This window comes from Rosa rugosa, chromosome 7 (assembly GCF_958449725.1).
Source record: "Rosa rugosa chromosome 7, drRosRugo1.1, whole genome shotgun sequence".
Lineage (NCBI taxonomy): Eukaryota > Viridiplantae > Streptophyta > Magnoliopsida > Rosales > Rosaceae > Rosa > Rosa rugosa.
The window spans coordinates 31,841,852-31,855,367 of NC_084826.1; the positions used below are offsets into that span (position 1 = coordinate 31,841,852).

A 13,516-nucleotide genomic window follows, 5' to 3' on the forward strand; every position below is an offset into this window, starting at 1 on the left:
TATGCTAAATGCCAATTATTCACCTTATTTGCAATAGACATATTCCAAAATTCTAAAATTGGTTGTCTTTACCATTGGAAATACATGAATATCTTGGGAGGTTTATGAAATACCCTTGTTGCCTTCTAAACTCTACATCCACCGCAACAAATAACAATATGTGCAAATGTAGTCTAAAAAAAAAAAAAATTAAACAAAAATCAAATGCCAATAGGGTTGGGATAGCAACCCACAAATAAAATAAAATGTTCAATGTCATGTAAACTTTAATTTTTATCTTAGATGGTTGAAACAGTAAACACAGTATGAGAACCTGTTCTAACTTCTAACGCTACAACAAATAAGAACCCCTTTTAATAGAAATATTTCAGTAACAATTTTGGGTCGCATTTCCAGTAACTTTAAAAAGGTTAACTCTATCAACAAATGAAATGTCCCAACTCCTAGGTAACTAATGGATATAATATTAACAGTAATGGCAACAATTTTTATCTTAGGTCACTAATGGCTATCCTTAATTCTACAATGATGCTTTATAGGCTGTAACAACTCCCACGAGTAGAATCTCAGTAGCTCAAATTTTGCGTTTCCTATGAGGAGAAAGTTCAACTTCAAGACGCTTAATTTCGTCTCTCAGATCTTGCAAATTGACTCCAGTAGATTGCTGTGTTCTTTCTGTAGTGCTATCACTATTCAAGCTCAAAAGATGCTTCAAACATTTAAGATACTCGGCCTTTATTTCAGGAGACTCAGGGATTGATCTCTCAGTTACGAACTGCAAATTAGACCAAAAAAAAAAAAAAACCAAAACCAAAATTATCTCCGTTGTATTTCAAATCTGAAGAAGAAACACACACACACACACACACACGTATTGTGACGAAAGAAAATAACTACATTGAACAGTTAAAATTAGAACAGATAAGCCACAATTTTCAAGGGATATGCTTCATTAAGTACTGCAGTGTCATATAAACAAAAATGAAAAATTTGGTACATCGTGAGTTGCCAAAGTACTTTCCATTAGTGGCTACAGAGATATACTTTAGATTTTAATTACTTCAAAGAGTACAGCTGGATAAAACTAACATGTTCATGTATGATGTTCAAAGGAAGTCCTGGAAAATTAACCAACTGCTAATAAAAATATCGTTTCAGGGAATGGGATACAATACTAGAAAAATTCTAGCTCTGATTTGCCAGGCTTTCGCCAAGAAACTGCCACGTTATCAATAAAACATACAGTGATTAAGAGTTCAAGGCTTCCAAAAAGCTAAATTGCACATGTAGCACCAGATCTCCTCTCCCACTCAACTCCCTCTTGACGAGGACATCATAGTTAAACCCTTACGTTTTATGAGCGAAAGAAATGAAAAGTAGAGCACCTAATCCTTCCCTATCCATATGGCTTGATTAATTGCTCTCAAGATAATTACTGCAGCTTTTGAGGGAAAGATTAATGAATCTGATTATAGAAGTCTATTTGAGTCTGGTGTCTTTTCAAATACTTCTGTTTCAGTTTAAGAGTTTCAAAGTTTCCTTCATCAAGTCTTGTATGCTTCAGGTTTGGGAAGTCAAAGAGTCTTATCTGTGAGCTATCTGCTCATGTATAAGCAAGTGGAAGTGCCAAATGGCCAGATATGTTTTGATGAATAAAAATTATCAGAGTATGCTGGTGTGAAGCTAGTTTGGTGAGAAGCCCGGGAGTGATTCCTATTTTGTAGTTTTCTATTTATATCCTAATTAATCTGTGTTTTAGCTCTAAACTTCAGAGTTGGTTGATCCTTGTTTCTAAGGCAGTGAGAATTCTGCATCACCTCTTCTCTTAGTTGCCTGCCAAAGACTAAGATCTATTATACAGTTGGACTCAGATCTATGATACAACCTTGTATCCAGATCACAAACTTCAATGCCAAGTTTGGCAGGTCTTTATTGTTAAGTCCATCCATTCATTGTAATAAATCTCACATATCAATGCTTAGTTTAGGTGAAACATATGCAATTTAACTTTTTGGAAGCCTTGTAGTCTTAATCATTGGATGGTAACATGATGATGACATGATCATGTGGCAGTAGCTAGGCAAAAGTCAAGCAGATCCAAACAAGAGTTTTTACAGCAGAAGATGGATCCAAGTTCAGTACCCAAAAAGATCGACTACTTTCCAAAAATTTATTGGGACCCTGCAACAACGTATTTGATAAAACAACATAGTTTTCAGAAGTTTCCCAACCTTAACTAAATGCAAGGATTTTAAAATAAGAAAATAGTGACTTTGCAGGGGTTTCTTCTGTTATTTTGCCATTAACAGCTAGCTTCTTGCAAGTACATAAACAATGCAGTCATCTTTATTTATATCAATGACACTTTTTTTATTCTGATCAAACCTCACTATTGTTGAATTGGTATTAGAAAGAGCAAAAGAGAAAGCGTACATGTTTAATAACCATTGACAAGAAGAAAAGAGAAAAACTATACAAAGGAATTAAAGAAAGCTTAATAAGTGACATAGATGTACCTCTCTGTAAGCAGATATACATTTAAATAGTGCATTCTCAACTTCGATATTAGGTGCATGCTCAGACTGCTAGATTATACAAAAAAGTAATAAATCAGCAAGATCAAATAGGCAGATTAATTGACTAGTGAGGGGGGTTACAATTTAAAAATTGTTACACAAAAGAGTTGTAGCGAATAAAAATTGGGTCATCATTGAATCCTTAAACAATTGCATTACTGAGGTATCTTAATCCTTAAACAATTGCATCACTGACTGCAAAATTTAAGACCTACCAGAAACAGCTATTGTAACTCTTTAATTTGAAATGAGAATATCATAAAGCAGTTGTTTAGGTGTCAAAAAACACTAAAAACTCGCCCCTCTATTCAACTTTAGTCTACTTCACCACCCGAAGAATAAACTCTGAAAAACATATCCCCAAATAAGTAATCCATTAAACTCCACTCCAGAAGCAAGAGATTAAAACCCTACAGCCCCCAATCTATTGAATATTATGAGGATAGATATAACATCTCTAACACTAATGCACTCTTGCAGATATAACATCTCTAGCACTAAACCCATTAGGCCATTACCCACTAATGTCAGGTTGTTAAACAATTTACCTACTCTGACCCCAACAAAAAGGTGCAAAATGCTGGTACAATTTACTAAATAACATTGATATTTGATTCAAAGGTGCAATACAGAGTACTTTTTTATCAAGAAAATAAAACACAAAGTTTATGAGCAGGCCCTAGTGCTTCAAGACCATAAGTAGTACCTTTGACCCTTTTAATTGTTTCTTTGTGATCTCCAAAAGGCCAAGGGCATCAGAAGCTTGCAACTGTAAGTACAATACATCCATCAGATTCAAAATGAGAATGTCCATATGCATAGATGTCAGAATTACTAGGTCTTAACTTTTTTCCCTTTTTTTTTTTGGGCAGACCTGAATCGCTATCTAGTTTCAACACAGTTTTGAGATGTCCAGGCAAGCAAGTCACATTTAATTTTAAGGTTATTACTGCACCACAGAAACAATTCCCTTTTGGTACTAGTCTATCTACTTCCAATCTGATGAATTGAAAATTTTCTGGAGAAAGCCAATCAATATATGCCTTAATACCAAAGATGTATTCCAAATTTTCATATAAAATCACCTATGCAACTTGCAGCTTTACCACCTGAAATATGTTCATTCATAAACTTTTGACAAACACACACACACACACTATGCCTCCACTTCCCTTATCAACTGTTTGAACAAAGATGAGGACAAAATGCCTGTTAAATGTTAATTAATTAGGAAAATATGCCCCCCAAAAAGGTTTTGATCAAATAATGATATCACATGAAACTGTTAAAACATAGAATATTACTAAACTGGAAGTGATTAGGAAAATTTGGGCAGTTCAACTTTCTAATGGTCTGTTTATCTAACAATATTGTAGATCGACTTTAGATAGTAATAAATTCTATTTCTTTGCTTTATCCATCTGTCTTGTATTTAATTTGAGTTGATTTCAATCAATTTGAAATAATCAAAAAGCGACTCGTATTTTGTAAATCTACAACAGTCCTAAATTGTTGAAGGGGCAAATTCCACTATATCATGATCAACAAATAGATGAAGACATTCATACATCAAGAATTTCCAACAACCACTATTACCTTACAGTCTCACACAGAACTTGATAACAATTTTAAAGCAATAAGAAGCAGAAATTGCAATTATTAAATGCAGAGCAGTTGACTTATTTAAATAGAATAGAACTACATAAATAACCCCAATTACATATTTATAAATGCAATTTGGTGGCTGGAGAGAGAGAGAGAGAGAGAGAAAGAGGCAGACAGAGACTGACCAATATGACTAATGGCACCTGACCATTCTTTCCCATTTCACCTGGTGCTCCATTACTACGAATCTTCTTATTTTGCTTCATGAATTTATCCAAGGAACACTGTGCTATCCTATTACAAAAAAAGAGAGCATATGATTGTACCATTAATAAAATGCCATTAATTTGATGAAAGACTGAAACATGCAGAAGAACAAAACACAAACGTTATAAAATTCTCAAAATACATGCCAAGTACCAATTAAAGTTGGAATTCTCACAAGCTAACAATATCCTATTCAGATTGAGTTCTGCATGAGTACATTAAGAAGACACGACCAACCCTTCAATTTCAGTCACATTCAAGGCTTTGGGGAAAGGTCCCAAAGCTAAAACTTTGTGGAGTTGATTGTTCATATATGTTCTTTGGGTCATTTGGATGAAGCGTCATAAGAGAATTTTTGAAAATTACAAAGCATTGAGTTAGAAGAACTTTGGATAGAATTGAAAATTGGTCAGCTTTTTGGTGTTTGGCAACTAAAGAGTTTAAAAGGAGCTTTTTTATTTATTTATTATTATTATTTTTTTTTTATAAGACTTTGTTGCAGTTAGCTTGTTTTAGTTTGGCCATTTTGATTTTGGATGTGGTGTGATTTGGCCACACTGCAAACAAAATGGAAATTCAAAGTCAATAAAAATGAAGAATTTTGGACAATTGGAAAACAAAATGGAGAATTGTCCCATCTTCTCTGTTTTGTTTGAAGGAAGGATTGGGAAACAAAGATAGCTGATCAAGGCTAAAAAGTAAGCGCCAGTTGTAAAATAAATTAAAGCAGAAAAAACAACACGATACAAGAACCTGACTAGGAGCTGAACTCAGTAAGTCGCCATTAATAACAAAACCATCCACCCTTTTATCAACATACCCATAAACCCTATCCATACTTTTTTTTTCTTTTTTTCCTTTTTTACAAGATGCCCACAATGGCAGGAGCTCTTGACTGGGGCTTTCTCCATTGCATTCCTAGTCCTTTTTGCTTTCAATCTCAAACTTGATCTATAGCGGGTAGTTTGGGGTGATATGTAAGCATTACAAATATATTGACTTATTGAGTAAGTGACTAACTGAGCACTTTAAATTTAATTTTAATACTACAAGCTATTTCACTCAAAACTATGACAAAAAAACAAACCTCATGGACTCATGTAAAACTTCTTTGGCCTTATCAAGCTCAGAAATTGCTTTTGGATAGTCAATATTCTTCAGTTGGTCGGAATTGAGCATTGCCACTCTAGCAATATGAAGCAAGTTCACACCAATCTGTTCATGAAGATAGTAAAAATCAGGCTAATGGTAAACATGTTTTCATGAGTAGAACAGATGAACGCAAAAGATGCATTGCAATTAGATAAAGAGAGAATCAATTAAATGTTGTCCCAAGAACTTTTCATCTATAGGAGTCATTCTTGTCCAAAAAGATCATTCTACAGCTTAAGTGTTGTGCTTTCTGTTGACCTCGGGCAACTCTCCTTTACCCAGAATTGGCCTAGGGACTCGACTGAACTTAAGAGATGAAAGGAAATTTACTAGAGCTATTATGTTGTATACTGATGGATTGTAGGGATTTAATAGGACTACAGATTTTAAATTAAGGTCATTTGAAATTCTCTTTGCAAACTTTGGTGTAACACTGTAAGAATAGATCCAAATCATGAAACTGGAATTCTACAGTCTCCGTTCTGTTCCTCACTCCCTCTCTCTATGTTTGAACATTTCATATATGAAGAAGCCAAAACTTTCATGGAACAAAAACATGACATAACATTATTGCCATACAGAGACAGCTTGAACAGTCGTCTCTACAATTGATAAGTTTTTTATCAATTTTTGTCTTCAAATATGGGTTAGGGGAAAGGAGGGTCATACTCTGGACCTGGGTGTTGGGTAAATGCTCTCTCTTATATGCGACAACATCACAAGAGAGCTGATGATTTCTATAATTTTTACATATGAGTCTTCATCTTGTATGCAAGAATTCTCCTTTTTTTGTTTTTCCTCAGGAACAATTTTTTTTTTATTTTTTTTATTATTTTTTTTATGGAAAAGAATGATAAAAAAGAGTGGACAAGAATCCACAGTGTGGATAAAAGGATTGAAAAAAACTAAACTGCAGTCAAACCACTAAACCAGCCTATCCGAGCCAGAAACCTTTAATGACTGCTCCCTTCTAATCTAGAATAATAGAAGAAAGAGTGTACTCTTTTTATTTTATTTTGGTGTAATGGCTGCCCGAAGCCCAGAAAAAAAAAATTACATGAGAATATCCTTAGCTCTTGCCGGTGTGCAGTCTTCAAATTCTACCAAGAAAAAGCCCATGAAGCTGACAAGAGCATAAATGTCTCCCAAAGCTCTCTACCCCTGTATCTCTGTAGTCTAAAAAATAAATAAAAATCCTATTCTTTCCATTCAGAGTAGCCAAATAACAGCCACTGCAGCCCCAAAAAAGGTTACCCCTTTCCTCTGCCAAAAGCAGAATGCTCTTCACTTCACAGATATTTTCTAAAATCTTCTAGAAGATTTTGTTAACATCCACAAATCCCTTTGTTATTATAAATGATTGTACTGCCTTTATACTCAAGTGATCAAGTTTGCATATGTATTCATTTTTCTTTCTAAAGTCAAACTTTTCATTTATAACAGGGAACAATAAAAAATATCAAGATATATGAACACAGTCATGACTACTATATTATTTTCTTCTACCAATTAACAATGCTAAACGACAACCTTTTTTTGTATTCATTATGAAATAAGAAGTAGATGCTCTTAAGAATGATAAGCATCCCAACATATATGCACTGCATTTGCGGGAATGTTGCAAAGACATGAATTTATAAGATGCAAAGCGGCAAACCTGAATGTGATCTTGAGGAAGTAAGGCTTTTCGAGCATCAAGACATCTGCAATGAACATATAAATGAAGTTCTGTCAGAATTAATGGGATATCACTTCTTATGTTCTTCAATTACAATAATATTTACCTTTCAAGAAGCTCTTCAGCTTCCTTTAAGCTCCCAGTGGATTGGAGGATCAGTGCGAGCCCTTCAGCTGTTATTGCTGTATCCAATACATTCCATCCCTGTGTCACAACCAAAGTTGGCATATTAAGTCTCTCCATCCACATAACAGACCATACAGAGTGCCCAAATTTGCAACTTCTTAGAAAGTACTTATTTATGTTTGCATTTCAATATCAACGTGTTCAACTTTAAAAATCAAAAGAAACGAAAAAAAATACCGATTAGGGCCCAAAAACTGAAAATGCCACCATGAAGGAAAAAAGAGGACTTAGAAACATTGTGGAATCGAGTAAACTATGATCATTTGAGAGCCTATGTAGGTGAAGAAAAGAAAGGTTTCAAGGTACCTTCAAAAAGCAATACTCGTCCCAAAACCTAACCCTCATCTAATTTCTGACCACCAACTTGATTAAAATCCCACTCAAGTTTTAAGAAACACCTTTCGATGGACAAATTAGTCAACCCTGCTTAGAATCTCATCCATTAACATGTAACATGTACTAGGGTTTTATAACAGCATGCCATAAGGAATGTCATTTGACAAGAAATCTCCACCACCTCTTCCCAAGTAGTAAAACGTTTTTAACCAAATTTCCAACCATCCAATCACCCTCCTGGTTAGGTGGAGATACAAATTAAAATAGACCAAATGTTCCTCTTTCCCTTCATCAAAACCTTTACAAAAATAAAAAAAATCCATCCGTAGCTTTACATCAGTTTTGCCTTGGGATTTGGAACAGAGATAGGTTATCACCATGCAGACTACTTGATAATGACTGTAATCATTAGATGCATAGTCTCTTTGCCCGCCTAATATATTTGAGCATGCAACAGATCTTAACCGAAACAAGTTTTAGCAATATATAAAATGAAAAAGATAAAGATAAAAGTAAGTGCCAAACCTTTGTTATTTCCATTATATGCAGGATCTTTCTTTGTACCTTCTCGGCCTCCTCAAATCGATTGGATTTCAGATATATCTAGAGAGAGAGAGAGAATGTAATTATCAAGGAACTGTTGCATACAGCAGAAGGCACTCTAAGTCCAGAAGATTTCAAGCATTAACAAGTTCAGTCTTTTGGGATTAATAATAGATGAATTAAACCCTACAAAGAATTATAAAACTAACTGAGAAGCAAGGACCTAAAGTAGCAGGCCCTTGATGGAATACCGTCAAAATCTCAGATAAATTTCAGTTCAATCTTGCAAGATAGTACATCTAAGCATCCAAATTTTCTTTTGATATATTCATCCAATTCTTGCATTTAATTGCATCCTTTGATATAAGAGTCAAACTGGCAACGTGGGAGAAAACAAAACCTGAGCAAGATATCGCATTCTCTTTAAGCACATAACCGACTCTCCTTGACCACCATCCTACATCGTCCAATAACAACTGAGGGTAAGACAGTAATAATATTTAAGCTGAACAGAGAATGAAGTATTCTAATAACTCTTAACCTCAAGTATTCGAATGGAATCTTGAACGAGGGCCTCAGAGTCCTTCTCTTTTCCTTGGAGGTGTAGCACCTGCAGTTAAAATTGCATTTCACTTAACAAGTTACACAGAGAAACTACAAACAAAACATTCAAAATTAAGAGAGCGTAAATGTTTAAATCCTACCACTATTCAACTCAGATGTGCAAATCAGTTCAGATATGTTAGTTTTATTATATACTACAACTATTCAAAACTTTACACTTCTGATATGGAGGATTGAAGAGACTACCGTTCCAAGATGATAGATAGTATCTGCATAACCCGTATGGTTAAGACCCAGAACACGGCGTTTAATCTGAATAGAGTAATTAAAGCATTTAAGTTAGCAGCATAAACACTTACACTATTATGTCTATTGTAAAATAGGCCAAGCCGATACCTTCAAAGCACGCTGTCCAAATGCATCATCGATCAGACATCAACGAACATGTGGGAGAGCAACGAAACATTGGCAGATAATTATAGAAAGAAAATTTTATCCAATTGTTCCAAAAGGGCAATAATGCTTTGCTTGTGTATTGATGCTGAATATGTGTTGTGAGATGATGCAGGAGACAAATCAAATAATTCTATCCACTAATGAAGAGAAACAGTAAGGATGCAGAGTCAGCCTAAATTTTTGGGCACACATTGCTGGCAGTTTATTGATTGGAACCATCCATCTCTTATGTCCTCCTTCAAGCATGACCCCTCCCAAAAATTAATTATCTTATCCATTTGATTACCATTGTATTCACTTCACTTTTATCTGACAAACCGTGTTCATCTACACAGTCTGGATAACCAAATTGTATTGCATAGGGATGATTTTTTGCCAGTACAGTACCTGACCTAAGGGATGGATGGTTACGATCATTGCCCTACACAGCAGAATACTCAGGATGTGGATGTGCGCAAAAATGAAGATCCACTAAAGAACCGGCTAGTCCAGAAGACATATAACAAATTGCATCTATACAAGCTGCACCTAGATAAACAAAAATTAAAAAGCTAAGAATGACTGACCAAACTTGGCTAAACATACAAAAATTTCCATGTTCTGGATCATGAGCATGACTGACAAAGTAATCATATACTTGTGAAAATTTATCACCAAAAAATAGGAAAAGCCCAATGATTAAAATTTAAAAGCGATTTAATTGAATGCCAAAAAAGTTCATAGATACTCTTGGAAAATCTCTATAGTCACAAGACTCAAAATCATAAAACATATACAGGAAGTAAAAGTGTTTTAAGTTATCACCTCATAGCAAACACGGGCTTCATCCAGCTTCCGCTGTACAATATAGAACTGACCCAGATTATGAAAGGCAGACCCAACTCTGTGCACAGGTCATCTTGAATGAGGCATTAGTGAGTCAATGATACAGTAAGGAAAAACGAGAAAATAGTTAAGGAAAGAAATGAGAAATGTGTGGAAGGGACAGACGAGAAAATGCATAGTGAATAATTCTAGCCCTGGGCTATACACTCTGTATACAACTTCAAATTATTATGACACTAAAAACAGGAACAAAGTTTTGTATGCCAGAAAAAGAAGAAGAAATGACTCCACTGAAGTTTACAATAAAGGGAGGAAATATATATAATCTAAGGTTACACTTTGTTCTTTAATTCTTTCGGTGTTGTGGAAGAACACAGTAATTTTTTCTAAGGTGCAAACTTCGTGCTGTTTTGACTTCCTGTAAATTTTCTCATCTATGACTGTCCATAGTATCTCCTAAGCTTGTCTTAAAAAAACTCCTTTCCTCTATATAAATATATAATATTTATATATACGTATATATAACTAGAGAGGGAGAGAGAGAGAGAGAGAGAGAGAGAGAGAGAGAGAGAGAGTATTAGTATACAAACATAACCAAGTGACTGCATAAACTATCATTAATAATAAGATTCTTATTATATGTTTTATATGTTCAGACTATCCCACAAGGGGAATGTGAAGCCTAGCCTTACACTTATATTGTTCTGGGCTTCTCCATTCATTTCCAAACAGTTTTGGGTTAGGTGCTCATACTTCTAAAGTATGCAGGTACATTTGTGTTTCTCCTTCCTGTGGTACAGTGAATGGTGTAATAACGCTCTAGAAGCATAAATCTGTAATATAATCATGAGAAATGCCAAGTCAATGCTGATATGTTCAGATATGTCTTAGTTGACTTCAAATATCCTGTAGGAAACTCTACTTTTAACAAAATGCAATCAGAACTACAACGTAATGAACTTGCAATCTGACTCTCTTCTTCCAGTACATAGACTCTAAATATGTTTTGTTTCTTTGATCCTCTTGATAAACCTTACTTTTATTCACCACCATAGAGCAACTTTCCGGAACAAAAATGTTCGACTTTTTATCACCAAAAAGGTGAAACGTTATGGCCTTTCACTGGTGCCAGACCTATAGGTATCATCTTTCAGAACAGCAATATAGTGGGATTCGTTTCATTCTCCGACAACTTATTTAAACCCAAAGAATCTCTCTATTTGTTCCTTCCTCTATTACAAAACAAAGACGCAAAGTTCAAGTATGTCCCCTCTAAACTCGAGTTTGACTGAGGAAGAGATAGTGACATTTGAATTCATTGACACTACCATAACAAAGTTTTTGATATGTAATATGCTATTGAACTATAGAAATGCAACATACTATTGTCATACAAATGGCATTATGCGGGTTATTTAACACGAATGCATGGTTAATTGTTTAATTACTATCATAAAATAATGAACATGTAAGCATTCTCCATCATAATGTGCAGATTAATCACAGTATACCGTATATCTTCAGGACCAAATGACTCCTCCAGTATGCTGATGGCCTCCAAATACAATGGCTCTGCCTTATGATATAGCTTATTAACTCTATAGAGCTCTGCCTGAAACAATAATAGAAACCTATAATTTCTCACCAAAGACCGAGGTTCCCCAAAACCAGAAATATATTGCATAAATACTTTCATGAAACAAAAAACGATTTTACACATTTTTCAGGTATAAGTAATTACAAGTTAAACTTTGTCGTGGATTAACAATGAAGTTTCTGACTCAAATAAACTCCTTACTATTTACATTTGAGCTGTATGTATACTAGAACCTACTTGAAATATATTTTTTTTGGTACAACAGGAACCAAAGGCCAAAAAAAAAAACAAAAAACAAAAAAACAAAGACAAAAAAAGAAAGAAGCTAAGTACTAGCTGTAGTCACATCTGTAGGCCTAACTAGGCCATCAATATCGTCCAGAATATCTTGAGCAATGAAGCTTGGCATAGAAGGCAATCTGCATAAACCCAGATCAGGGTCTGTGCTATGTTTTGCCAGACTATCAGCCACCATATTCCACTCTGTAGATGTGGAATAGCTGGCACAACCTACTTAAAATTTGCAAAAGAAAGAAATTCAACCTTTTTTTTTAATCTAATATTGGTCTCGCCATTTCAATCTTCTAAGTTTCTCGTGTGAACTTAAGAAAACAATAATCAAATTAATCAAGGCATAATAGTGCACATACTAAATTGTTGCTTGCAGATGCAACATGCGGATCCCTCTTCCCAAAACCTTCTTTAGCTTCCTGTAAAGCCGCGAGAAAGAGCTTTTCAGCTTGCTCCACTTTTCCCTAGCGGATGGAAACAGAAACGATGATTCTGAGTAACGCTACTAGATAAACAAAATAAGCACATGATCAAAAAAGAAAACACATATAGGCATAGGATGCTTGCCTGAAGGAAGAATTCCCTCCCTTTATCTGTAAAAACTCTCCACTTAGAGGTATGTATGTTAGATTTGACAGAAGCATCCTCAACTCTGCGTAACTGCATTGTGTCATCCCCTTCCATCCCCTGTGCCTCATTATCAAGTGATGCATCTTTTGCCAAGATGGTGTTGGAATTTATGGCAAGAATAATTGCTGCAAGGATGTGCAGAATAGTCCAACTAATGAGGATATAAGAGCCTAAAAGAGTATATTTCAGTCAAGGATTTTCCTTTCACATGTCCTCTGAAGCATAAAAACCTTTTGTATATATGCCCTTAGAAACCAGCTTCCCCAGCATGGTTCCACAATATCAAATTCATCCCTCTTAAAGGTTTCGAAAGTAATCAACCAAATAAGTAACCTCATCCCTATTTGTTGTAGACTAGTAGCTAAGGTTATACTAGAGGATTTCCCCAAATGGACTAGGCAGCTAATTGAAAGGATTATAAGAGATGGATATGAGAAACAAACCTGCATTTCCAGATAGAAAAAACCAGAGCCGAGGGTCCATCCTCCAATGCTGATCAGAAAACTTGTAACCGCCTACAACAATAGCAACACCAGTGAGTTCAGGGCAGATTTAGCTTGCTTGTTTGTTTGTTTTGGCGATTGATTACGTACCAGTACCGCCGGAGAAGAACGGAGCAGTAGTCATGGTTCCGGTTCCGGTTCCGGCAGTTGAAGAAGAAGGAGAGAGAAAACGGTTAACTATATGCCTCTTCTCCTTCACCACCTTAGCTACCGCTCGCCGCACACAAGACATTTTCCGACGAAACAAACGGCGGCCGGAGGAGGAGAACTAGAATAGAATAGAGAGCAAAATGAACTATAGGAGTAG

The 13,516-nt window shown here is 35.2% G+C and overlaps 1 protein-coding gene across 4 annotated transcripts; it reads right to left on the minus strand.

The window, feature by feature from the left end:
• Positions 1 to 323: 323 nt before the first annotated feature.
• Positions 324 to 13,515, minus strand: LOC133720430 (uncharacterized). 4 transcript variants are annotated; one of them, XM_062146720.1, is made up of 18 exons: positions 13,300 to 13,515; positions 13,150 to 13,221; positions 12,644 to 12,876; positions 12,436 to 12,540; positions 11,700 to 11,800; positions 10,168 to 10,246; positions 9,304 to 9,315; positions 9,154 to 9,219; positions 8,885 to 8,953; positions 8,744 to 8,800; positions 8,326 to 8,403; positions 7,385 to 7,482; positions 7,258 to 7,303; positions 5,536 to 5,663; positions 4,367 to 4,475; positions 3,283 to 3,345; positions 2,517 to 2,582; positions 324 to 775 (listed from the first exon to the last, which is right to left on the minus strand). In XM_062146720.1, the coding sequence occupies exons 1-18, from the start codon at positions 13,439 to 13,441 to the stop codon at positions 575 to 577; spliced, it is 1,725 nt and encodes a 574-aa protein (XP_062002704.1). In that variant the 5' UTR covers positions 13,442 to 13,515; the 3' UTR covers positions 324 to 574. The 4 variants fall into 4 exon arrangements, with proteins under 4 accessions (XP_062002704.1, XP_062002703.1, XP_062002705.1 ...); XM_062146719.1 differs by having other exon boundaries at positions 2,517 to 2,585; positions 13,300 to 13,514; XM_062146721.1 differs by having other exon boundaries at positions 2,517 to 2,585; positions 12,644 to 12,831; positions 13,300 to 13,513.
• Position 13,516: the final 1 nt, after the last annotated feature.